Source organism: Osmia bicornis, chromosome 4 (genome assembly GCF_907164935.1).
Source record: "Osmia bicornis bicornis chromosome 4, iOsmBic2.1, whole genome shotgun sequence".
In the NCBI taxonomy this organism is placed as follows: Eukaryota; Metazoa; Arthropoda; class Insecta; order Hymenoptera; family Megachilidae; genus Osmia; species Osmia bicornis.
The window spans coordinates 8826869-8852817 of record NC_060219.1 but is presented as its reverse complement, the minus strand read 5'-3'; the positions used below and the strand labels follow the sequence as shown (position 1 = coordinate 8852817).

General features: G+C 41.5%; 1 protein-coding gene across 1 annotated transcript in view; it reads right to left on the bottom strand.

Moving 5' to 3' along the window:
- Positions 1-25949, bottom strand: part of LOC114873280 (teneurin-a) — a 447603-nt gene that overhangs the window by 143713 nt on the left and 277941 nt on the right. The window contains 1 exon segment of the mRNA XM_029181455.2: positions 16357-16432. Coding sequence (XP_029037288.2) covers positions 16357-16432 — 76 coding nt within the window.

The window sequence follows — 25949 nt, the reverse complement described above, 5'->3', positions numbered from 1 at the left end:
CATGCTACAGCCCTTAAACGTTTATTCAATATCTGTCGAGGGGTAGACTGTTCCTGGTGCACCGAATCCTTGCACGAGACTCGTTAGACCGACGTACGAGCACCCTACACGCGGATTTTAAAAAGCCAGCTGATCTTCAACCCTTGCGGCAACCGTGAAAAACTTTGTTCCACGCTCCAGTCACCCCTGACCCGGACTCTGTCGACCTCCCTGTCGCGCAACCATCGTGAACACGTGTGACGTAACGGGATAGGATTTCCATTCCGACAGAAATTTTTCATAATTATAAAGTTTCAAAATTTCACGAAATCGAATCTTTTCATTTGAATGAAAAATGAATTACGGAGAAATGAAAGGAAGCCAGTGAATCGGGTACACTGTGAGGTAGCTGAGTACGAAATGCATTAACGTCTTCCAATAATCCAATAATAAATACTTTTAAATGAAATCGATGGAGCAATGGGGTCTGGCTATTGTAGTCGTTTCGTGAATCGACTCTTGATTCGCGTCAAATCGGCTACCCTTTATCTTCGACCCCTTTTGATTCGCGCGATTTACATAGGAATTTATGGATTATTTATCGATACTGCTTCTATGCGCATTATTAGTAAGTAAAATTCAAAACGAGAATAACTCAATTTCCATCTTTTCTACCGATAATTAGAGGGAAATCAATTTGGAATGGGTTCGTTTCACGAATAAATAGGGTGTGCGTTTTTATTTATACACTCGTTGCAGAACTGTAACTATACGTTTCTTTCCTCTCGTGACTGCTCGAGCGTTTCAACAAGTAGCTCGCGAGATCTGCTGACGTCTTTTGAACGGTTCGAGAAGAGCAGCGAGCAAGGGGCGAGGAGGAGGAGTCGTAGACGCGATTCAAATTGCGTTAATATCGCCTGGGTCTAAATTTTTCGTATCTCGACGATTGTAATTGACGTCGTCGCATTCAGGGCTCGTTCGCTCGAGGATCCAGCTGTCACTTTGAATGGTACGTGATTGGGAGGGCAATGAAGCGAATTACGAAGCGAATGTGCGTGGAGAGGAAAAGGGGCGAAAGTGTATCGCGAAGCATCGCGAGGCCAGGTAACGATATATTGCTTTCTCGCCAACCCCTGGCTGCCTCGACGCTGATAGTAATCTCGTTTGCCGGTCTAATGTATACACACGCGGTGGCCCTTTGCTTAAAACCGACGGGAAATACGATTCGTGCTAACGTCGAACCGAGCCTCATGCGAAATGTACCTTTCCAATTGGCTTACGAACGGTAAAGCTACCTACTTACTTGCTATTTGCGACACCGATCTCATTTCCTTGTAATTCTGTAATGCGATAGCTGAAATATAACTTCCATTTCATCGAATTAATTTCAGCCTGTGATATTTCATTTCCGCCCACTGTTCTAATTTTCGTTAAATTATTATTATATATTGTAAAATAATCTAAATTTATTTACTGCAACATAAAAGTAAAAAAAAAATTAAGAAGCGTTCTATGTACGACAGGACTTCTACGCATGTATTAAAAAATCCACTTCCGGTGGCGGCGTCGCCACACCTTCGTTTGGACGATCGTAATTGATCGTAGCAGGGATTGGAGTCTCGTCACTTTGAATGGTATGTGATTGGACGGGCAATGAAGCGAGCGGGGAACGCGAGAAATAGGATGAGGAGACGAGGACGTTCAAAAGGGAGGACCCCAAGAGCGGGAAGGGTCGAATTTGGCAAAAGAGAAAGCACAATAGGCGGTATACCACCTCTGTGTATCTACATGGTGCTCGATGCAACTGAAACCACTCCGATGACTATAAATTTTTCTAATTTTAATTCTAGTTCTTCAGAGATTAAAATTATTTTAATCCAAAATTATTGCACAAATATTTTGATACGAAACAGATTTTCACGTAAGGAACTGAATACAGGTAATCCAAGGATCCTAGAAGCCACAAAATACATAGAAAATTCGAGTACTGAATTATATCCAACCACTCTTCGAGCCACCCGTTTTCAGTGAGATTAATATTTACAGAGCGATACAACTGTCTCCACCCACCAGCCAGCCATCCCAAACATACCCAACACATTCGCCTTTCTAGCACAGAAGTACGACCTTCGAACCTTGAAAAGTTACAAGAGATACAAAAAAATTCGTGCGACGCATTACGCGATCCTCCATGGAACGCCCAATTCTTACGGAGAGGTTAATATTTACAGAGTCATCCAAGTGGCTCCAGACCACCGTGTGTATATGTACGATCGTACATACATAATGTATACGTTCTGTCCCTCCATACATAGTGTTTCATTGTCGGGAAAATTCACCGATGAGCTCAATATCCTACATTTTGATAATTAAATGTTTTATATACCTACACAGTGATTAAATAGGATAGATTATTTATGAAATTTAATCCATACCTCAATTTTTGCAATTGGTTTAAAAATCATCTCACACTATTGAGAGATACGAATAAATTATTACAAATGTGACTTGATATTTTAAAGAAAGATAATAAAGTGGATCTTATTAATAATGAAACACTCAGTATATTTGCAGCTTGCACATTGCATATGTACAGCCCACACAGGGATACACATACACACGGTTTTGAGGGTGGTTGAAGGAAAGCCCCACTGTGCCAGGGTTACCCAGGTAACGCATCATTCCCCGTGTACCCATGGAAACCGACCCAAACTCCGATTTCTCCCATCAACAAGCCTTTTCGTCAGCGATCGCTGCGAAAAGACCGAGGTAGGTCGCGTGCACGCCACGTGATCCGTTGCTGGACCGGAAATCAGAGTCCCTCCACGTGACGAAACCTAAGGGCACCACTGTCGCCGGTGTTAAACAGGTGCGAGCTGCTTCAACGAGCTCGAATCGCCGATTAATGGTTACGTAACTCCGTTACGAGGCGAAATCCGTTCCGCCTTGACGGAAACTCAATGTTCTTCTTGGGGTGGAAAATATTTCAGCAACAGGGTGGAAATAAGATTATGGAGCTGGAGATTGTATCGAGGCGACGAAATTCTAGATAAATGTACTTTCGATCGATCAGGTGAAATAGGTTTGTAAAACTGTTTGGATATTCCAGGATAAGAAATGTTATAAAATTTCGAAGAAATAAAAAAGGAAGAAGTTCAAGATCTTCAGACGGCGAACCATGGAGAGAGCCCTAATCTTAATTCAATTTTACATTTCATATTATTTTCATTTTGTAAATTAGATACTGTATCTCTGAAAATTATTCATTTAAAATTTATAATAATATCCTTGTACATATTTTATAAATTTGGATCTCGTCTGACTCAGATCTCATGCAGCAAGCGTCAGAGATATGAACGGAGAATTACCGACAATTCGCACCAACTGAATTCCCAATTAGGTTTTAAGCCGTTCGTCGAGGGGGAATGTAATTAAAAAATCAAGAACAAGCGGTTGGGCGTTATCTAATCGATGGTGCATTAGCGTCGTTCCACGGGGTCCACCCTCCGCCGTCTCTGCCACGTTGTTTCCCCTCTGACGTCGTTAACATCCGTCGAATCGCGAGATGCTTTAACGAAGCAAGGAGCATCTCCAGAGAATACAATAGATGCGGAGAGCAGCGAGAAGCAGGCAGAGATTCCGGCGTAATTGCGACTAGACCTTGCGGCCTCGTGCTTGCCGAGCTACCAAATAATTTCCTCTCATTAACGCAACCTAACGACGGTCAAACAAAGCATAAATCTTCCGTCCGTCTCAGCCGAGAGCCGGATCTTGATGGAGCAATTATTTTGATATCGGGACCACTCTCGAGCATTGGCTTCCTCCTCCTTTTTACCCGGTCGCTTGTCTTCTTCGTCTCTTACTCCAATCCGCTTGCTTCCGGTAGAAACGTCCGTCTTTTGCTCCTCCTCTCATTCTCCTCTACCGTTGATAACTGCTCCGGCTATTCCACCTCTTATTTCTGTCGCCGGCGTCTATTCTTCGTTAAATCGGACTTAATTACTTAAATCCCGTCGGGAAATGCTGATGGATCGGTTATAATTAAGGGGATTCTTACGGGACGACTTCTCTCAACCCCTTCTGGGTACCGTTATTCCTCGATAACGGCACCCCGTTCGTTCATAAAGATGGACCTTTTTCATCGAGAACGATCAACTCGCTCGTTCGACGATTCGATCGAGTATTCCCTCGATGAAGAAGAATCTGAATAATCAGTTCCCGAGTTCAGCAGGTGGATCGCGTTTTCGCGACTTTCTTTTACGCTTCGAATTTTACTTTCATCGTATGTAAAATTATAATGATTCGAAATATACGAATTTTACTACAGGCGACCCTGAATGTCATTAATATCAACGAACGCAACTGCGAGCGTGTAATGATATAACTCACGGTAAATATTAATATCGTATTTGTTTCTCGGCCGCGATCCGCTGTAGGGGTCGGTACATAAATTACCCTTGCTTTTCATTTTTGTTGAAATCCATCCTGTCCGTGCGCGGCTCCGCACTGTTTCGACTGTCTATTTGCACAGCAGTTTCGCGTGTGCCGCAGGCCGACATACAGGGTGCAAACGTGCCCTTATTATAATGTATTCCCTTCGGTCGACAGCGAATCCGGAGCTCCACGCTAGCCAGAGGGGGTGAATCCGACGTTGTAACGTTTAACAGAAGGAAATCCCATGGGGTTAACCGGTCTCTGTCGGTTCTATATTGGGTCATAAACAGAACGACACAGACAACGACGGTCACGAAAAAAAAAACCAAAAAAAACGCCGGATTTTCCGCACACAGATAGTACTAAATATTTTTTATGGGGATTCAGTGGATCTAGAGTTATGATTATTCGTCTTGTTACCAGAGTTCGTCGATGAAATGTGGTTATATTTTTCGCCTGCTTTCTCTTTTATGAGGATGCACTGGCGTATGACACACAAATTGTTTAGCGACCGATGATTTAAAATCGTCGCAGAACCAGAAAATGAATCGAGATGAAAAGTTTTAAAGAAAAATGTTGAATCTCACATCGAACGCACGACGTGCAACGATTCTATGTAAATGCCGTGTTTGCACATGATTTACATTCGCAACGGTAGAACGCATCCCGTGCAACGCACTCTACGGAACGAACGACCAGAATCAAAATTGAAATTAAAACTGATTCAGTGCAAATTGTTTCTCATTCGTACGAATTATTCGATTACCCGGGAATGTACACCCGGCAGTTTACACAAGCTAGCCACGTTCTTTCGAAAAACAGATCGATGGATTATGCCGGGAATTATTCCGATCGACCGATTAATCGAACTGCAATTTTGGGTATATAATATGTGACCACTGAAAAATTGGTGGTTCTTGAAACTTCATGAACGAAGCAATACATTTGTCATAGATGAATTTTGGAAAAAATCAAACCTTAGATATTATCTTGAACATACGCAGCCTGATCGTTACATTTTTATGAAAAGAATTATTAGTATTGAAAATTCTCCATTTTAAATCGTGTATTTGATTTTTCTCTATAAAATTCGAGTGCAATAGATGCAGAGTACACGGTATCGGTATCATAGCGAACAGTAATATCAAAAGATTACCATTATGAAAGGTCAAACGAAGGGATAAAACACGGGCAAAACGTTCAATTAATCGCAAAAAATCGGTTCGTTATCCGTTTGAAAGATATCATTCCGTTGATGATTGCATGCACGATTTTCAATCCAACTCGCGTAACACCCAATTACCACGTACATACGCGTAACGGGCTTTTCGAAAATCGGACTGTACGCGGAATTTTCCCTGGAAAAAATAACCGATGCCAATTACTTTCCCGTGTATGCGTCAGAACAAGCGGGAGATATATAATCGTACGTGCTAATTAGAGGAATCCCAACGATCCGTCGGTGAAGTCGTTCGAATGTCGACGAGCCGTCAGAGATTCACTGGCTGACAACTCGTTGCGCGGCGCGGAACAAGGCGGATGTAATTTCAGACGAAATTAACCGGCGTCCAACGGAAACCTGTATCCAGATGGATGGCTGGCATTACGTTCGGGAATATTATGATCCATTTGACGTTACGAGATGTTATATTACGTCGACGGTAACCAATATTGCACGCGAAGCCGGATGAACGCCTCTCTCTCGCGCGCTCAAGCTTACGGAGGGTAACTTCTCCGCGGACCGATTCAGCATATCGTCTTCGAGATGGACCACTCGTAATTCATTGTGCCGGTTGCGGATGCAACTATTAATTCGAGTATTAACCGGGAAAATTTATGTACCACAGGGAACAAGAGAATCGGTCACGGGTATTAATTCTTTAGAATTGATCGCTGTTGCTGTACATTCGGTTGTTCACCAAAGGGAAGTTGAAACATTGAATGATGATGATTGAGTTGTGTTCAGAGATTGAGAAGATAAAACTAGAATAGATACTTAACAGCTGAATCAAAATTAACCCTCCAAATCTTTGCTGAATACCTCAGAAGTTCGAAAATTGAAAGGGTACAGAGTTTTTAAGTTATACGCCCTTCTTTTTCGTCCCCTTTAAAAATTTTATTCAACGCAACTTTCTGAGTTTCCAAGAATTTAATATTGAATTCTACAATTAGTCTCGCTACTTCGCTCGTAATGTTTCCAAATTCAGTCTGTCCGAATGATCCAGTGAAATTACTACGATATCATCCACTATATTGAAAAGATTAAGGGTGGATGTCTTAATTTATTTCTTTTCGTATCTCCGAGCCTCAAGGAGAAGCAGAAGGGGATGGCAGCTTAATTAGTTAGGGTAATCACGAGCCGAGGGGGGCAAATCCGAGTTTGATTTACCATTCACCTGTTTTATCTGGATGCAATTATGCACCCCTCGTTGTATATCAGGGAATACGTATATAGGAGGATTATGCAAAGGCTCATCGTTCGTCGATGCTGGATAGAGACGGAAAATGTTGGCGAAGCGGAAATGGGGGGACAGGATACTTTTCGCGTTTTGCTCACCACCCCTGACTCGCGTACAGCTGCATAACTCTATTGTTGTATCGATTGTCGGAGCGCGGGGGGAAGGGGCCGGGTTTTACAGTTCATCCCTTCGAGCTAGGAGGAGAAGGTGAAGGGGTGAAAGTTGGGCTTAACGAGCTTTTTCAAACTCGATTTTGACGATGACAAAATTCCTTCGAGGAATAAACAACTTTACACGCGACACTCTTGTTCCTTTGTTTTTTCGATTTGAATTACCGTCAATTAGTTATTCAAACCCATTTTTGTTTTTTGGCTTCTATTTAATTTCAGTCCAAAATCATTAACGGTAAAATGCAGAAATTTCAAATATTTATTAAAATTTTTAATGAGAATCGTATCGCAAATGGAATTCATTGTCTAATTCGTGCTGCAATGCATAGATGAGAATCGTAATCTCAATTAAAATGTCGGTAGATGTCGAGCGTTTGGCAATTAGCGGCGTGTTTGTACTGGCCGCTAATTACATACCTTCGTTACAGCGGCCAACGTTATGCTCATCTTTGCATAATTTTATTTGACGGATACGTCGTGTACAAAGTAGTTAACAAATAGAAGATGATAAGTAGAATTTGGATAGTTTCGAAGAAAAACGTATTGAAATATTACGGGTTTAATTATCAACTTTATAAAATAGTAATTCTTTTCAGTCGAATTAATCGATGATATTTGCAAAATTACGATACACGAGAAAATGCGAATATATTAATGATTCATGTATAATCAAGAGTATAATCAAAGGGGTAAACGATTGAACGAAACGAGTATAAAATCCAGAGAATCTAATGTACGTAATCCTGGATGTAATTTATTCAGCATAAACGGACATTTACACTCATGACACCAAACAATCCGCAATGAGCCTCGCGTTTCGGATTTCAAAATATTAACGATTTCATCCCTCCAGCTATTAGTTGCAATTACCGGGCGCATAACACGCGCTGATCTCGTTGCAAACGTGAAAATTGTGCTTGATACACGATGCGAGTAAAGGGCATCGTTTCGCTGGAATTTCACCCGAACCGAAGCTGTTCGTCGAGCAATCTGGTTTTCTTTTTTTTTTTTTTTTATTTTGTCGAACGAAATGTTTGCAAGGGTGGCTCGAGCCGTAACTCATCACCGAATGCCGACACGCCTCGTTTACTTTAATTTCGACCAAGCATGTCGTCCGTATTAAAAACAAATCGAATTTTCTTTCGAATTTCCACGAATTTCGAGATGTACCTTTCAATGTTTAACGTTTCAAGTTTCATTTCTCTTCCGAATTATTTGGAAAATTAAAACGATTTGAATAGCGTGTCGGATTATAGAGGACGAACAATTTTATTATCAGAGACTCGATGTTAAAAATAAAACGTTATCGTGTCGTAAGGGTAGGTCGACGGTATCTGAAAGCCAGAACACTGACTTCCGACCAGACGGGACGTTAATTCCACGCCGTTTTCGGAACTCCTCTATTTATGAAAGATTAGGTGGTTTAAATATTCCAGCCTGTTTCTCTTCATTTATCTTGACGTATTACATGCCGCCTGGCGCGGGTCTCGTCGCGCGCAAAGTTACCCTCGAAACTTTCACGATGCTCTTAAAAACTCTGTCCTTCCTGCACGAAATCTTTCCTCCTTCTGCGAAATCAGCGACAAACGTTCGCGTTTCCGTGATTTAACCCACGTTACGTAATCGTCCCTTGTCCCAGGGAATGCCAGGCGGTTTAAACGGTTCTAAGGGGGTGACTCGGAGAGGGTTTCACAGTCGCATGCTCCATTGCGTGTAATTAATTGCAGAGGTCGCAGGAAAAATTGGATAGACGTGAGAGAATTGTTTCATATAAGATGTGTCATTTCGAAATGACTCCGGCGGTCAGAGCGTTAATTGTTTAATTTACATCACTGCAAAGAATTTCGCCTTTTCGTTTATTTCTAACTGACATTCAACGTGTCAATAAAAGAAACGTGTGTTTGTGACAAGTTGTAAAAAAAAGAACAGCAATTTCATTATTTTGTCAAAGTTGATACGTTTTATTAAAACGTTTAGACCGTTCTCGGTGTGGCGTGGTAACATTTTAAGAAATTCTTTCTGTTCCCGTTTCTCCACCTTTTATCTGCTTTCTTTCCCCCCCAGTTCGGCCGCTGTTACGCGATGAAACGAGCGGTTAATGCTTGGCAAAAGTTACGAGCGCAAAGCACACTCGTCCAGGAAGAATAATAGCGGCGAAGAAGGGAAACACCGTGGCAACGGTGTGTATACCCGAAAGCACGATATAACGCCGCTAATGTATCTTTATAACGGAGGCGAATCGACTTTTATTATGACTCGAGATCCGCTTGAATATTCGACGTTGTTTCCGCTTTGACCCCTGGCCTGTTGCTACGCAACTCGTAGCACGAGATTCTTCTTTTCATCTTTACTTAACTGTAACCGAGTAACCAGTCGCGAAACCAGAAAAATAATTCTCCGCTTCGTGCTGGAATTTTCATCGGAGGGGTTGGAATTCGTTAGGTTTCAGTGGAAGGGAAGGAGAGGGAGAAAAACGTGAATTAGAGTTAACCACCCCTATTGAATTCTTGGCACGCATGATACCGATAAGTTAGTTTCATGGCTTACTTGATTTGTTACATTGCAGAAAGAAATTTGCTTTTAATTTAGTTAGGTTAATTACTGTATTAATGATGGCTATTGATTTCGTTTCATTTGCGAAATGGTGCCAATGAGGAGGATCTTATTAACGCGCTGGTTGGTGTGGGGATTAATTTTTCTCATTTTCCTTAATTAATTTAGGAAAACGACAAAATTTAATTCTACGATCGCTGCCATGTAGAAGCATTTTAAAGATCGTCCATGAATTTCCTAAACACCCAGTATATCGACTGCTTTCATTCGTTCCACGTCCGGCAGAACGATAATATTGACTGCAGCCAACCTTCCGTACACCACACACGCTCGTGTACGTTTTACTCTACTACGGTATTTCATATCGGCTCTCGCGAATCTCTCCGTTCCGTGTATTCACGTTCCTTTTCCGTTTTTCTTCTGTTTCTTGGGCGCCGTAACTTTCCCCTTCCGCGGGCTAAGTTCACCACGAAAACGCTCTGTAACTCGTCTACGCCTCGCTACCCTCCCGTAGTACCTTTTCTTTTTTTGCTTTCAATGGTTTGTAGTGCTTGGTTGAAAAAAATGGCTAACCTAGACCTTTGGTTGCTAGCCAAGAATTGGAATGGAGCGTGGAAAAGTGAAAGGAGAGAAAAGAGGATTTCAGAGGGAAATGCTAGAGGTATTGCCCGTGATCAATGCGTTGGTTAAATATGTAGTGGTAGAAATAGTAAACCAATCGATTTGGCGAGTTTAATTGTTTTGTCCTATATACATGATTTTATTGATAAAATAAAATATGAATATACGTATTGATATTGTACACCAAATTACATTTGCTATCTTTTCGAGATGTAGAATAATTAATTTCATTTATGAAAGTTGTACAAATTCAAAACGGTCGTAAGGGGAAGTTAATTTAATATCCAAGCGAACATAATATACACAGGTTGGTGTACTGTACAAGCTCGAAAAAATTAGTTTTGTTCTTTTAAAAGGTAACATAATACTTATGCAATTATTTTTCTAGATGTATTATTTCATTCCACTTTTATGGAAATCAACATTTTTCGCAATTAAATGTTATAATGCTTCATCTTACAAAAGATTATATTTCAAATGGTACTGTTTAATCAAAAAATGTTAAATAATATGCATTATAACATACATATATTAAAGCAACAATTTCCCAGAAAGCACCCGTTGAAAATATCTAATTAACTTTGTTATTAATTTAATTTATAACATTTGTAACATATCATACTTCATTAAACTTTACTTTTAAAAAGTGTGAAATATGGAAGAAATAAATGCAATGCTTCTGACACCGGTTCAAGTGGTACGAAATTGTTGAACTAAATTCAGACGGTCGGCGTTATCGTTGACCTCGACTACTTAAAAAGAGGATCAACGCGTTTCCACGTGTAACGAGAGCGTATTTACATCCCTCCAGGCCCTATATTCGTTTATTTACTCTGCTGAAATTCGGACGAGCAACGGAAAGTATGCTTGTTTTTCCCTCGTTGTTTGACAGAGAAGAGAGAAAGAGGAAACCGCGAGCTTTGATCTCGGACCTTGCAATCTCGCGACTCTCTACGATAAATAAATATCTCGGTAATTCGATGCCCGGGCCATTAGAAGAAAAACAAAAGGGCTTCGAGGGATAGAGTTTTCCGTCGGATAATTGAAACTGGAGCCTTGCTCGTTTTCAGTGCACTCTCTTTTCTCGAAGCGAATTCCTTTTCGCTCGCTCTTCCAACCCGTTACAAGCGCGTCTTTACGATCTTTTTTAATTACGTCACTGGGGTCGGGTCGGATAGAAAAAAGCAAGCATCGTATTAAGTGGAAATATCGAGACTGACTACCAATCAAACGCTGCGTATCAACCGTTCCTCTCTTATTCAATCTCGTTGTTACTCTTATTTAATCTTCCCGTTAAACAGACATTTAATCTCTGCCCTTCGTTCTGCAAACGATTGTATTGCAATCAACGATTAATTAAATTCAATGGATATGTTAAAATCAATTTATCACTATATTATTATGTCTTTCCAAAGAACATTACCTCTGTCGTTGGAAAAGATTTATATTTTGAATTTCTATCAATTTTACTTTACCCAACTGAATGTTCTTTAAAATAGTCAACCGGCAACACCGAGAAATCTCGTCGTGTTAATTTTTCTACGCTCGCGAAAGATGAAAAAACGGGATTTAAAAAAAAAAAAAAGAAAGAAAAATTCTCGCGGTCGCGCGTTTCCGTTCACCAACGGCGCGGACTGAGCCGTCAACGCGGACGCGTTAATTTTTGCGCGGTAGCGCGATATTCCGTGCAAGAAGTTCCATTGTGTCGGGGCGCGTAATTAACGATTAGTTGCGAAACTTGTTTAATTACGAATTTAAATTGCCAATATGACAGAAAGTTCGCAAAAGCGAAAATTAAGCGGCACGGTTCGATGCGGACGTTTTGAAGCTGCGAACGTACGTTGCTTGTTTTAGCGACGCATGATTTTCGAGTAGGAGTAGAAAAATTAATTCTGTAGCGTTTATAAACAACGATGCTTTGTAACTTGTACGAAAATTACTTCGTTCAGCTGAATTACCCCGAAGAAACGAACCGAATTTTCGTACAACGATTCAATTAAATAAGAACAACAATACGAAGGATATCGTAACGCAATTGTTCTGTACTTGAACGTGCGGTTCCTCGGCAAAGGAGACGATAAGAAAGAGCCGATAAAAAGTATGGGGGGTTTCCTGAAACTCGTTTTGCGTTTCGGCTGAAGAACGAAGGAGAAGTGGAGGAGACAGAGGCAGAGCCAGACGAAGGCTCGAGTCGCACAAATTGAAGCTGAGATTAAGACGTCTGCGGGGATTAAGGTTTCCATGTTGATTAATTTAAATGGTTCCCGCGGTGTGCTGTTCGCCGCACACAGGAGTGCTCGCGGTCCTGGCCCGTCAGAGAATAAGCCACGGAAGGATACACGGTAAACAAGTCACTTTTCAAGGACCGACCGAAGGATCGGGGACGTAACACAGGAGTTAAGCGAACCATTGCTCGGCGAGAAACTTTTACTCGAGGGTTGACGCGGATTACGCGACGACGCCGTGTCGCGACGCCTCGTCAACGAGTACGATAAAATAATTTCTCTGGTACGGTGAAATTTCTTGTTAACAGTTCCAAGATGTGGGATTAAGAGCGGAGAACTTAGAGCTTGTCTTTTAGCTTTCCAAATAATACTGAATGTGGGGATGAAATGAAAAAAAAAAAATGGATGTATTTGAACTTTTCTATTCATGTTCATAATCTTTTTATGAAAGTATTCGAACGGTTAATCTTTTTATAATGTTGTAATATGATTTTTCAAGATGAAATTGCAGATTCAATTAAATTTCTTGGGACTATTATTACAATTGATGTTTCATAATAATAGTAATCCGACTTGAAAGCAGAAAAATGAAATGAAGAAGATAAAAATCCCTCTTCTCCGAGCGTAGTCCGTGCCTACTACTCGAAAACATTACGTATATTGGAAGCGTGCAATCGATACAGGAACGAAGCTTTTCCCCGATATCCTTTCCCGTACAATAACGATGGCAATGTTTTGTTTTCGGAAGACTTCGATAGCCTAGCGCGGAGTCTCGAGAGGAACGATATTGAGGACGTGAAAGATGGACAAGGTGGAACGATCAGAAGGAAAAGAGTAGAAAAAGAGCGATTTCGCTCTCGGTCGAGCGAGGACGATGTTCTTTTAGCGGAATTGCTTCAGTTAATAAGTGATAAATGCCAACGGTAGATGTCTTTTTTATATTTTGAGATCGACTAAGATATCAAAATAGAAGAAGAATATCCAGCGTCAGAAGACTTTGAAATAGTTACAATCCGGAAGTCCCCTATCACGTCCCATGGAATATTTAACGTATCGAACAATCGCATTGATACTTCTTAAAGCAGGTGTTGGACAGGTTGAAACGTTTAAAGGCAAGAATCTCTGGTTAACCCGGTGGACCATCAATGATCATCACCATCATTCGTCTTCAACGATGCGAGGATCGTTAACGATCTTGACCCGACGTGGAAAAAAAAGAGGGCAGAAGTTTTAGGTCTAACGGATGGAAAGAATAGCAGGAGAAAGGATGGAACGTTGGGGAACTTTTAGCTGGAAGGCGATGGTCACGCGTGTCCTTTTAGCTCCGTTGCCTCAGCAACAGAATACCTTCCGTCTCGCTGACCCGCCGTTTCCGGTGACACGGATGGCCTTCCCTTTTCTTCGACGTCCAGACGAGGCTGGTGTACACCGTTCCAAATGGGAAAAGGAAAAAAAAAACTACGTCAAGGGAATGGAAAAGGGGTGGCTCGTCTATTGTTCGACGATGACCGAACTACTTTCTCCTGGTCGAGCGAAAAGTTTCGCGATTGCTCCTGGAATTATTCGCTTCATAGGCACTCGTCTACCGAAACTGGCGTTTTTATACGGCCCTCGATTTACGAATATTGCACGGAGGAACGGAATTTAATTTGGTCGAGGAACATGGGATGCTTGGTAGTTTCGGCGGAGCTGCTCAGATCCAGTTTAGGTAAAAATATTTGATTCAGAATAGAGATCCTTGCGAATGTAAATTAAGAAATGGGAGTAATTGTTGAAGAGTATTCCGATCTTTAACTTAAAAAAAAAAGTACCTTGAAATTACATCGTTTTCTTAGTAGATGATAGCAATATCAAATGTTCGAAGTATCTTCCACTTATTAAGAAAAATTTTACGCTAAGCTAAGAGATTAATATTTGATTAGCAAACTTGACGATTCGATTAAGCAGAAGGGGACAATTTTTCGCTCAAGATCACAGCGGGAAAGGGTACATAAAACGCGCGATTAAACGCGTTTACTCGCGGCCGTCCGGCCGCGGTTTTGCTTCACACCGCATTCACTTAATCGCCGGTATAACTCTATTAAGTCACTCTTAAATATCACTTAAACGTGGCGCGAATTCATACCTCGCGGCCCATTACTCTCTCTGGAATCTCATGCAAATAATGAGAACGCAAGCATCGTACACCTGGCGGAAAGTGATTCCCGTCATCTTGGAACAAATTGCTTGAGAAGGATGCAATTAAGGTCTATCGGGTTCGGCAACACGTTGCTTAGAATTTTCTGTCTAATAAGCTGGAAATTTCTTAAGTATTTCAACTTAATTGAATTTCATCGTAGTATAAGCAGCACGCACCCAATATACAGGAAACTTTTACGTTCAACACCTTCACTATCAGTAATCATTCTTACTCTAAAAATAGTAAGGCAAAAAATTTCAATTTCACTGATTAAACTTCGCCGTCTAATTCCCACAGTACGATATTACTTTGGAGTAATTTTATATTTGTTACACGTTCCATCTATTTTAATTCAATACTCAGTTTTCCATTTCCTGTAAATTCATGCTGCTCGAAAACACGAGGCTTTGTTACAATTGGTTAGTATGTATTTTTCAGTACAAGAAATTGCATTTCAAAATTGATTTACTAAACAGAGATATGAAAGAGTAAAAGGTAACGTTAAATATAATCTATCGAAAAACTCTTGGGACCAAATACGAATTTCCTTTTTTTATCAAATGCTTCTTGAATTAAGATCTTAATTACATATTCTGAATATTTACAGAAACGAAGAAGTTATAATTAACATTTTCAAATTTAGTCCAAGAAGGAGCTAGACTCAAGACCTAATTTACAATTCAAGCTAATGCAATGAACGAGTGAAAAGATAGTCTAATTCGATATTTCGCGTGCACCCTGATCGAGTGAACCGTGAAAGAAGTAACGACAAAATAAAGAAGCTGCCGGGACGAGGTTCTAAATATTTTAAAAGTTCGGCTCATTTGAATTGAAACATCTCCGAGCGGGTCCCCTTCGATCGTCGCGCTATTTTCTTCGCGGTTATTGCGCTTTCGATCACGTTCCAGCCCTATTCAACCGATTGATTTGAATTTCTCAAACTTCTTCTTCTTACCTACCACTTTTCCACCCCTCGAACAAAGGCCGCCCGGCAAAACTTCCACTATTGCTGACTGGATTCGAAATTGTTCGCGTCCCAACCTTTATGCAGCGATTTTATTGCGCGCGGCAAACGCGAACCGAGGGAACCTACTAATGACTCGCTAATTGCCAAAAGTGTCCGGGTGAAGATTTGTAATCGTTAGAGAGACAGCAAACGACAGGCTCGCGGTAGATAATGGCACTTCTGCGGTTCGATACCGCCATTTTCCTGTAACTAGTATCGAACAAAGTGTTCAACGACCCGCTGGCACGGCCTCTCTACCTTTGAATTAATTATTGTTCAACGTTGTTTGCAAGGTTCGAATACTTAACGAATTATCTGCTTCGTAGATTTGCAATTTAAACTTGCAAAACAATTTCGTTATTAATTCCGATCGAGTGCTAATCTGTCGAGGATAAAATCGAAAAATAATCTGCTCTGACCCCGGAAAGCATCGAAGACAAAGTCGGCCAAAGGGTTCATTGATTTGGTGATGCAAAACCGAACGACTCGTTTCGAAGCAAAGTCAACACAGAGTACGGTCGATTTTTCGCGGCTTAATTCGACCGCGCGAAATCCAGCAACTAGGTAAACCGATAAGTCTCGCGGATTTGTCGGCGGCCTCGCGAAAAATCCGCTTACGGGAACTGGCTTACGCGGAAATCTGTGTTATTGCCTGCCGGAATATGGATGTGTCGTTCGCGTTTCGCTCGCGTTCGAGATTCCCGCGATTCGCTCGATTTGTTATGCTCACCTGGTCACCGTCGGCGTGGAAGCGACCCCAGGAGATCGAGCCGGATAACTCCGTGGATTTCCTGACATCAAGTACTCTGTAACAAACGTGAAAAAACAATGCTTCTTAATGCTCTGTTACATAGAATCACGGTCAAGTAAAATTGATCATGTGGCGGACTGTCGTGCCGTTTTAGGAAAAGGTTTTCCGGGTCTTTATGCTTTGAAAGACTACATCGTGTGCGACCGAACTCGAGGGCTGGCAATAAAAGTGACGATTGCCAGAACCTCGGTTCGGTCGGAAGAATAGCTAAGTGCCAAGGGTAATGAAGCTAGTCCTTGAAGGCAGAGGGTTATTCCCCCACCCCTTCCAATTTTCCTTTAAACGACGATTTGATTTCGGCAGAAAAACGGCAGAATGTACCGGGCAGTCGCCACGAGCACTAGACTCGCATCGTACATCAACTATATAATAATAAACGTATTATTTGTTATCTAAAATCAGATCGCATACCAAATTTTCAGGTTCCTCTTTATAAGAAGCTTATATCCGTTATAGTTCGTAAAAGTTTAAAATAGTGGACATCTCGGATTATTTCCAGTAATGATCTGATACCGTAACAAAAACAATCGCAGACATTGTTATACTGTCTTCCGTTTCGATTGAACCGTAACAAGGTTCGTAACGAGGCAAAGAAAATCAGGCATTTAAGTGTAACCTGACGCTTACCGTATTTCCGCCATTATACATTAACAACGAGCGGCTTCCGTAAAAGTAACGACCTCGTAACTAGTGTCTTGTTAGTGGGATAGGCCACGCCGAGGTGGCTGATGTTCCGCCACCAGCAACTCGACTCGCCGCGAGATAATTGAATTTATTTGATACAACTTGCCGGACTTTTCCTCCGGTGTCTACGAATTATCGTTACGCGGCTGTTTCAAGCCACGATTTACGTGGTCAGTCCTGTATAATACAACAGAGACACCTTCAAGAATGCGATTGTTTCCTTCGCTTGGATTATTCGAAACAATTCTATTCAGGGCACCGTTGTTTCTTACAATTACTACTTCTTCCACTGTATTTCGTTTCCAAGAAATATTTCGTATAACGTTAAGCAATACTTTGTTAAGCCTTAGACTTCTGAGTACTCTAGGCTTATGAGTTCTATCTTAAGTCTTATTTACTTTTTTTTTTATTTCATTTCATTTCTCAATTTATTTTTTCCTGTGTGTAATTTTTATTTGATTACGATTAAGATAAACGAGAAACAAATTATGGACCCATATGTGCAGTCAAAGGGTTAAAAAAACTTCAAATTAAAGAAATTATACTTGAAGAAATGAAAAGGGCTATTTGACTTAAAAAAGAATTTATGGGGTGAGAAAATGTAATCAAAAGGTTTTAGTGCAGATGCATCAAGGGAGCAAACAGAACACGCCGGAAGCGACTGGAAATCTGCATCGATAGACGTGTTAGAGGACCCCGACAGTCGGGTTGTCGGTTAATTTTTAAGCCTTCTTTCCAAACCGTCGGCAGGCTGACGTTGCAATTCAATTCTGTCTTCCTTCGCGCACAGTCTCGGCCCGCCGCCGCGCCGGCTCGAAACGTCATGCATATTCTAGCTGATGGAACGTCTCGAACCACCTTCCCTTTATCTCTATAGTTAATGAGTTCATAACTAATGTAGCTACTACTGACGTCCCTTTCTGCATCGATCGTTCCAACTTGCCCACTGCACTTTTTGTCGTGATCCTCGACCCTTTGAATCCCTTTTCAAGGATTTAAGTCGATCTTCCGCCCTCGTCCGGCTGTTTGATAAAGCTATTGTTAGCGAACCTTTTTCGGAAGAAGCTGCGCATTGTGAAGGTAAGGATAAATTGTGTAACGTGCAAGCATCGTAGGTACAGAGCGCCTTAACAAAATATACACACACTTTCAATATCGTAAATAAATAAAAACACTCCGTTGGTCCATTGATCAAAATGTTAAAGAAGATATCCGCAAAACTTGGTCGAATTATCAACTAGATCCGTTATCAATTGAAAACAGGGGAGTATAATGTTCGGAACAAAAGAAATTATAAAAGAACGGTAACCCATTAACGAGCGGAAGAAAAGGGGTAATTTCTCCGGCGTAGCCATGGAAGTTTCGTTTTCATCAAGGGGGCAAGGTTGTTTCTACCATTCCAGACCGTTCGTCCTTTTATCTGCGCGGCAATTCGTCACTGTCTCGGTGTTCAGAACATTTTTACGAAATTCCCGAGATCTTTCGGTACGCTTCGGTACACAGCAATGTGACGAATCACCGTCGCGATATTATTCTTTTCGAATCTCGTGAACTTATTAAGCCACGGGGGTCTTAGTTACACAGCTACAGGGTACGTGCGAGTCGACTTAACAAAACGGGATCTTAGGAGAACGTTAGCGGAACGAGCGTGACGACTAAAAACTGCGCGGCTAATTTCCAAGAGGTCCGCTTAATCCAATTTACGACTCGGCGAAACATTTATGCCGCGTAAAATTTCCTTATGCAAATCGCGTACAGTTGTTACGGAGCCGGTGTAGTTTAACGCGACCGTCAGACTGCGGATCTTTTTCGAATGCGTCAAAGCTACGCGACGCGATTATCCGACATTTTTAACAAGCCACCCTCAAAGCTGGCGAAACGTTAAAAGAATTTCCTACTTTTGATCAACCCCGTTCGCGGACCGTATTAAACGTGTAATCCTACGTGAAGGTAAACGATCTTCCTGTTCAACATAGACTGTACAATCATCCGTGAATATAGGGTGTCCTTTGAAGCTGCAATGTGAGTGACAAAGGCTGAACAGCGCGACGAGAAGGCAATTGTGTCAGAATCAGACGGTGTCTATTACGTCGAAGCGACGAGCAGTCGAACACGGAAACACAGAAGTAAAAGGGGAGGTAGAGGCAGGGCATAACCCGAACCTTACGATCCTTCGCAACGATAACGTATCCTGCGATCGGAATTACACCGTCATTTGCACGTGGTGGGCCGGGATCAAAGCTTTGATCGCGTCACGCGTTGTTGCGCCCTAGAGACAATGTGACAGATCGAGACACACAGCTCGTGCCGTAGCTACCTTCGCTTTGCAAAGGGTGAGGAGAAATTGTCGCGCGTCTGACGAACGCGATCGGCCAGGGCCCGTTTAACGCGTAAACAATCCGTTTGCCCGCATCGACAGGCGAAAACGAAGGAAACCGTGCGTCCCCGATGAACGGGCTCGCTCGTTGACAAGGGTTCCACAGTAACGTACAATCGGCCTACCGTTGTTTCATTCGGTAGCCATGGTGATAACACGGAGAATGGTGGCTACGACCGATCAAAGGGATTCTCGATATCTCATATTTTTCGCTGGCCACCCCTCGCAGAAACGATTTTCGTCGCCACTGCACTCGTCGCGGTTTTCTTTCTTTTTATTTTCTGCTTCGCAGCTCGAACTGGCTGTGGTTATTCGTACCTTCTCCCTCTTCTGGTCTTAAAGTGTTATAGTTTCATCAAAATTGCATTGCAAATTGTAAAATATTTAATTTTTTTTTTGTAGCTTCGTGCCTACTCTATTCTCAGAAAAAGTACATCAGCTCGAGGGGCTTTTCTCTGTCAACGATTTCGCTCGGAATTATAGAACGATCGCAACCGCACAACCAACCAGCCTGTTCATACGGTCCAACGCCGTTGTGCATACATTCGAGCACGTTTCTCGAATCGATCAAACTGTCCGCCATGAAACGAGAGATGCACGGTACATATCGCGAGCGATTGACACTTTTTTTTTTCGAGGGCAAATGTATCGGCAACGAAAGGGAAGATCAATCATTTCGCGTGACTGTTTTAACTTCGAGTTGAAATTGCAGAGCGGTGCTGTTTTCCGTGTTTTTTTCCCTCTCTCACTCATTTCGAGACCGGGTCCAGCTGATTTCAGAGAACCGTTCGAAAACGGGCGTGTACGATCGACGTCGTTCGAGTCCAGCTGGGCTTGAAAAAGTGTCATTACCCGCTAATGGCGCGGCAACAACTGGGTCAATGCACCGGTACGGTTAATGACACCAACGTTCTGCTACGTTTCGTTCAACGTATCCCATCGTTTCGATACGTTCCCGAACCTCTCCGCTGGAATTCACTCTTGACGGAAATAATTATAAATTTTATTAAATTCATAAAAATGAAATGAGAGAATGAATTTTGAAAATTCAACAACGTCGTCGAGTTAATTAAATAAAACTTCAGATAATGATTTCAAAAAATTCCTGTGCTGGTCTAGAATCCAGTATCCATCGGATCGACTGAGTTCACCGTGGGTCACGTAAACAACCCTGGCTGCTTAATCGCAGCGTGGCTCTTTCCTAACAAGAACGAACGAGCCCAGTCAGTGGAGGAAATGCCCAGTCGGTCGCGTGAAACGGAGCAAAAGAGCGTAGAATGGAATCGAGGCAAGAGATAGAGTAACGGATGCGAGAGTGATAACTGAAACGATAGCGAGTAGCTAGAGTGACAGCCGAAAGGACGAGTAAGAAGAGTTAGGAGGAACGGTCGGTAGATGCGAGGCAGGACGTTAGAAAATGGAATTTCGGGGCTGAGGGATGGCGAGCAAAGAACTGGGAGACCAGCAGGTGGAGAGAAATAGAAGGAGAAGGAGGAAATGGAGAGAAGAAGAGAAGAGTTGGTAGATGGCTAGGTCCGTGGATGGAGTGGATACAGTCGAGTCTGAGGGTTTCTTGGTTGTTGGGTGTTTGGCTGTCTGCCAGAGAATCTCTGAAGCGCGACGGTTACCTTTTTCTCCTTAGAGAGATCTATACACGCACACGTACAAAGATTTTGCGTGTTAAAGTTAGTTCTATACAGGGTAGGCCACCCGATACTATCGGTTTGATTCGCATAAATATTGTCACCTGCAGAGAAAAATAAATAAAATTGAATTTGTTTAATTTCAAATTTTCCTAAGTGATAATTCTTCCTTTATAATTATTGATATTTTCAACTTTGCAGAATTCAAAATATCGCAAAATATTTTTTGAAATGAAAACATAGCAGACAGAACATTCAAATTAAAGAGGACGATTTTACATTCGATTTTTGAACACAAACCAGAGAAATAATTAAAATTCAGTTAATCGATACAAATAACATTTTAAACAAAAAATATTATCACCACGTATTCAAACTCATAATCGAATTAACTTCTTCATAGAATTCGCCCCATACATGTTCGAATGATATCCAACCGAATGTACAGTGTGTAACGAACGAACATGCAGGTTTAATTAAATTTAATAAACAGATTCAAAGAGAATAACGTTTCAACGAGTACATGTATCGCGATTCGATTCCCTGTTGCACGCGTCGCCTTTGTATTCGCTGCATGCGCGTCATTGGTGACCCGAAATCCCAATTCCTCCTATGCATAGAAAGTAATTTTCATCAAGAGAACAAATCCTTTCAAACGTTTCAACGTCCAACCAATCCTTTTATTCTACATATATTAATAGCATTTTATAAAGAAGCAATATTATGAATTTTTATTAAAATTAATTAACTCTTTGTATTATTACGACAACCAAATAAACACTGTTGGGAAATGAATTTCATTTACAAAAATTTACTCTGATAGCTATTGTTCTGAAGTTTTCAAGGAGAATTTCCATCGATACTTTTTGAAATTTGCCAAGTTCCAAATTTTAACGCGATTCTTGATTTTCGTTGGATTCGATCGTTGGTAATACTTCGTAGAAGTGTTCTCTAGGATGGTACGCGTTCATGGTGGCAAACAACGACGCTTAAGACTCCGTAAACACTGGCTTGATTAACGATAATGGCGATCTAGGGTGATTTCCGATAGTCTGCCGCTCGATTGCGGGATTTGAAGCGTGTCTTGGTGGGGGTCGATGGTCGGTGCCAGGGTGGTGGACAAACCATCGACGTGCATCGTGCAACGAAACGTTACCAGCAGCGGAACAAGCAGACGTTGGGAAGGACGGACCGGTCGAGGGTAATCCAAGGGGGTGCGTGCCTAGGCATTCTGATCAGCGCTTTACTCCCTTATAGCTTTGCACGATGCGTTATGATCGTTAACACCGTACTTGCTGGAAGAGCCGCGGATATTGTCTGACGACCGTACTCCGTTGCTGGGTGTCGTGGTTAATCGACGATCGGACGGACGAGTTCGTGTTTCCGCGGCGAACGGACGCCGGATGGATTAATATAGTTGCGCTGAAACTACGAACGGGCCACCTGAAACCGTCGACCAGCGAGTTATGGTGCAATTAGCGGAGAATGTAAATGCTATCCGGACCCTTGATACGCGTCCCACACGTTCGATCGAGTATTAATAGCGGCTGGAAAACTTTCTGAATATTAATTTGCTAACGTGCTCCTGAATAATCTTTATTGATTTCACCCTTCCGTTACGATCTTTTCGTGATAGAATAATGGCTTGGAGAGATATAATATCGAAAGGTAGTTTAAGACGATCTATGTTCCACGATAATTCTTGTAAGAGTAAATGATTCTAGTAAGGGGATGAAACGAATTAAAAAATCATGAGCATATAAACGGTTTGATTCATTGATTCGAACTGGTGTACACAAGGGAAGAAGAGTTAATTGAAACGTTTCCTCTCGCATCGTATATCACAGACGACCATTCCGAAAGAGAATGAACTTTCCCTTCTGTGTCAACAAATTTCTCCCCGTTTCGCACCCTTCTATCCAACGCCGATCCGTACTCGTTCCCAATATCTTCACGATCCCATCGGTTTGTCGACTAATGAATGTTTATTAGTACAGGATGCGGTGACGTATCGTTCGAGACTCGAGACGGATCGATACGGATGCAGACACTTGTAATGCAAAATAATTTATTCGAATTTAAAGCGTGGTATTAATTCATTTTTTTTTTAAATTCCAAACAACAGTTGTCATAATTTGTCAGACGTAAGCGCGACATACAAGTTTCTTGTTCAAATGACAAAACTCATTAAAAAATATATAACATCGTTAAGTAATTACAACTTCACTAATTTATTTTGAAACGATCATCATATAAGATGTGTCCAATTTGGCTAAGCAGCGAGTCGCGTTTAAATTTCGATCATCTAATTTCCGTCTCCCAGCGTAATATACATTAACAATCCAATTAAAAGCGTGCTTGAAAAGATGAAAATGTTATGACATCCAGGATGGTCCTTGTATCTAACGAACGTGGAAGGAACATCTTCCTTCGTCTCGTCTCGGCGACGATAACGAGGAAATTGGCGGTCCTGTAGCGATCCGCAGGAGGGTTTCGGAATAACCGTGGCTGATTATCATTCGCTTATCGTCTTCATAATTAACATATTACAAGAAGTTTCAAGCGAACGAGATAAATGGGACGCGGCTCACGGCGGAAGAGAACGTACAGAAGTAATCTGGACGGGGGCCAGAAGCTAATTCCCGCAGTTTGAGCTGATGAAGAGAACGAGACCGTTCCGTTGCGAAGCTAGTTAAAGTTCAGCCACTTCTATTTCCGGTTTGTTCCTAATAGCGGACACTAGACAAGACTATGCGCGCTGATACGTGTGTACGTATCTGCATTGGTGAAACGAATTTTGCATTTTTAAGCTTATTTTGATTTGATAAGAAATTTAGGAAACACAGACTAGATTATTCCATTTGGAAATGAATAAATTTTTATCCGCGAATCGAACGATATCATTGGGAAATAATGTCGACGAAATTGCAACAAAAGTGCTGGCGAAAGAATTGATACGCGACGCGTTAAATTTCGTTTCATTGGATGATGGAGTTACAGCTGAAGGCTTCCGGTGAAAATTCCGCCTAACGAAATGGATAAATTGTAGCGTTCTGTCTCGCCAGCTGCCGGTGAATCGTGCATTTGCGTCACGTAACTTGTTTTACGTAGCCGCTTTTGTTCTGCATGAATCTTATTATCGTGCCAGCCCATTTTGTCGAGTTAAATCGAATTAAATGCAGTTTTACGCATTAAGCCCTGGCCCTCACGCATCGGTTACTTTCGCCGTTGGCTGCAGATCGTTTGATGGGGATCAATTTCCTAATTAGTATTACAGTTGTTCCATAAATTAATAATGCTCATCAAAAATACTCGGACATACGATAGCTTCGAAATAATAATTATCTGATAAAATTCTCTCCTTTTCAAATTAATTAAACGTGAATTAAACATAATTTACAAATATTATTTCTACCATACCTCTATATTCCAATGTGTGCTATTGAAATATTAATAAACCGCCTGTACACCGGAAGCTAGTGGTGTTCGATCCAGTGTTGCTAACAGAGGATAGAATTTCTGTTGCGTGTAAAGCAAAAAATTCGTGATCGATATCGTAAGGGCTGGAGAACACGGGATACGGTGTTAATTATTGTTACAAGCACGAGGTACTCTTTTATGTAAACGGTGAACAGGAGTATGTGGAGTATCGAATAACCCCAGATTGCGTTTCACAGCGGGGTGCCAAGTATCTGGGCTAGAGTCCCAGTTTATTGGCAGTCAAAGGGATAAGTTCTAGGAGTAGGTGACAAAGCATGGTGTTGTCTTTGGGTTACACACTCCACAGGATAGTGTACTGGGTTAGAAACTTCTTTGGAGATAACAAGTAATATACGTAACACAAGAATTACCGTCAATTTTTGTTTACACTCTCAAGAATATTATTACTAAACTTTCGATTTATTATTTTAAACTAAAGCCAGATAGTAATCAGAACAGTGAAAACAAAGGGGAACGAAGTTAATCGTTTATGTATGAATACTTAAACACGGTAGGTTTTAGCGCGTGAATAAATGAAGGTGATACACACAGTTCACATTAGCCGCTCTACTTAAGTTTCTCACTCAACATGATCGAACAGTAACGAGGCATCGAATGCGAGCAAAGTTAACGCGTTAAACGTTTCTCGCTCGCGAGTGAAGAACAAACGGGTTAGGGCAACGAAGGTAAAAATACGTGTTACTCTCTTTTTTTTTTCGCCTCGCGGCATTGTTTCTACGGGGGAAAGTGGTTTATATTTACCTGGGGGGATGACTTTTATAGGAGAAGCGGAATCCCATCAAGCGCATAATATAGCCGCCTATCGAGTTCGTTGAAAACGCCGCGGCGCGACGCGCAATCGACGCGCGAACAATACGCTTCGCTCGGGCCGATATAATCGTTAAATATTTCGTTTTGCCGCAGTATAAATCGTATCCGTCAAACGTTATTTTTCTCCATCCTCTCTGCATTTTATATATATCTACTGTGTTTTATTTCACTCCTTTTCTCCTTTCCTTTTTCGATTTTAATCCGTACGGTTAATCTCATAGATCGATCTTTCCGTCACCGCGAGTAATTCAATACGGTCAGTGAACAATTTTCATTCATCAACGGGATTTCCATCGACGGAAGATGATCTCGATGCCGGTGGAAACGATATGAAAAAAGAGATGAGATAAACTTTGAAAGTATTTTCTCGATGATATCATGGAAAGAGTTAGAGGGAAGAGAAAGTTGCTATTTATGATTAGCCATTGTCATTGTCGCATGGATAAACTTCTTCAATTTCTCTGAAGTTTCTTCGAGATCGAAGTAGTTTTCTTTAA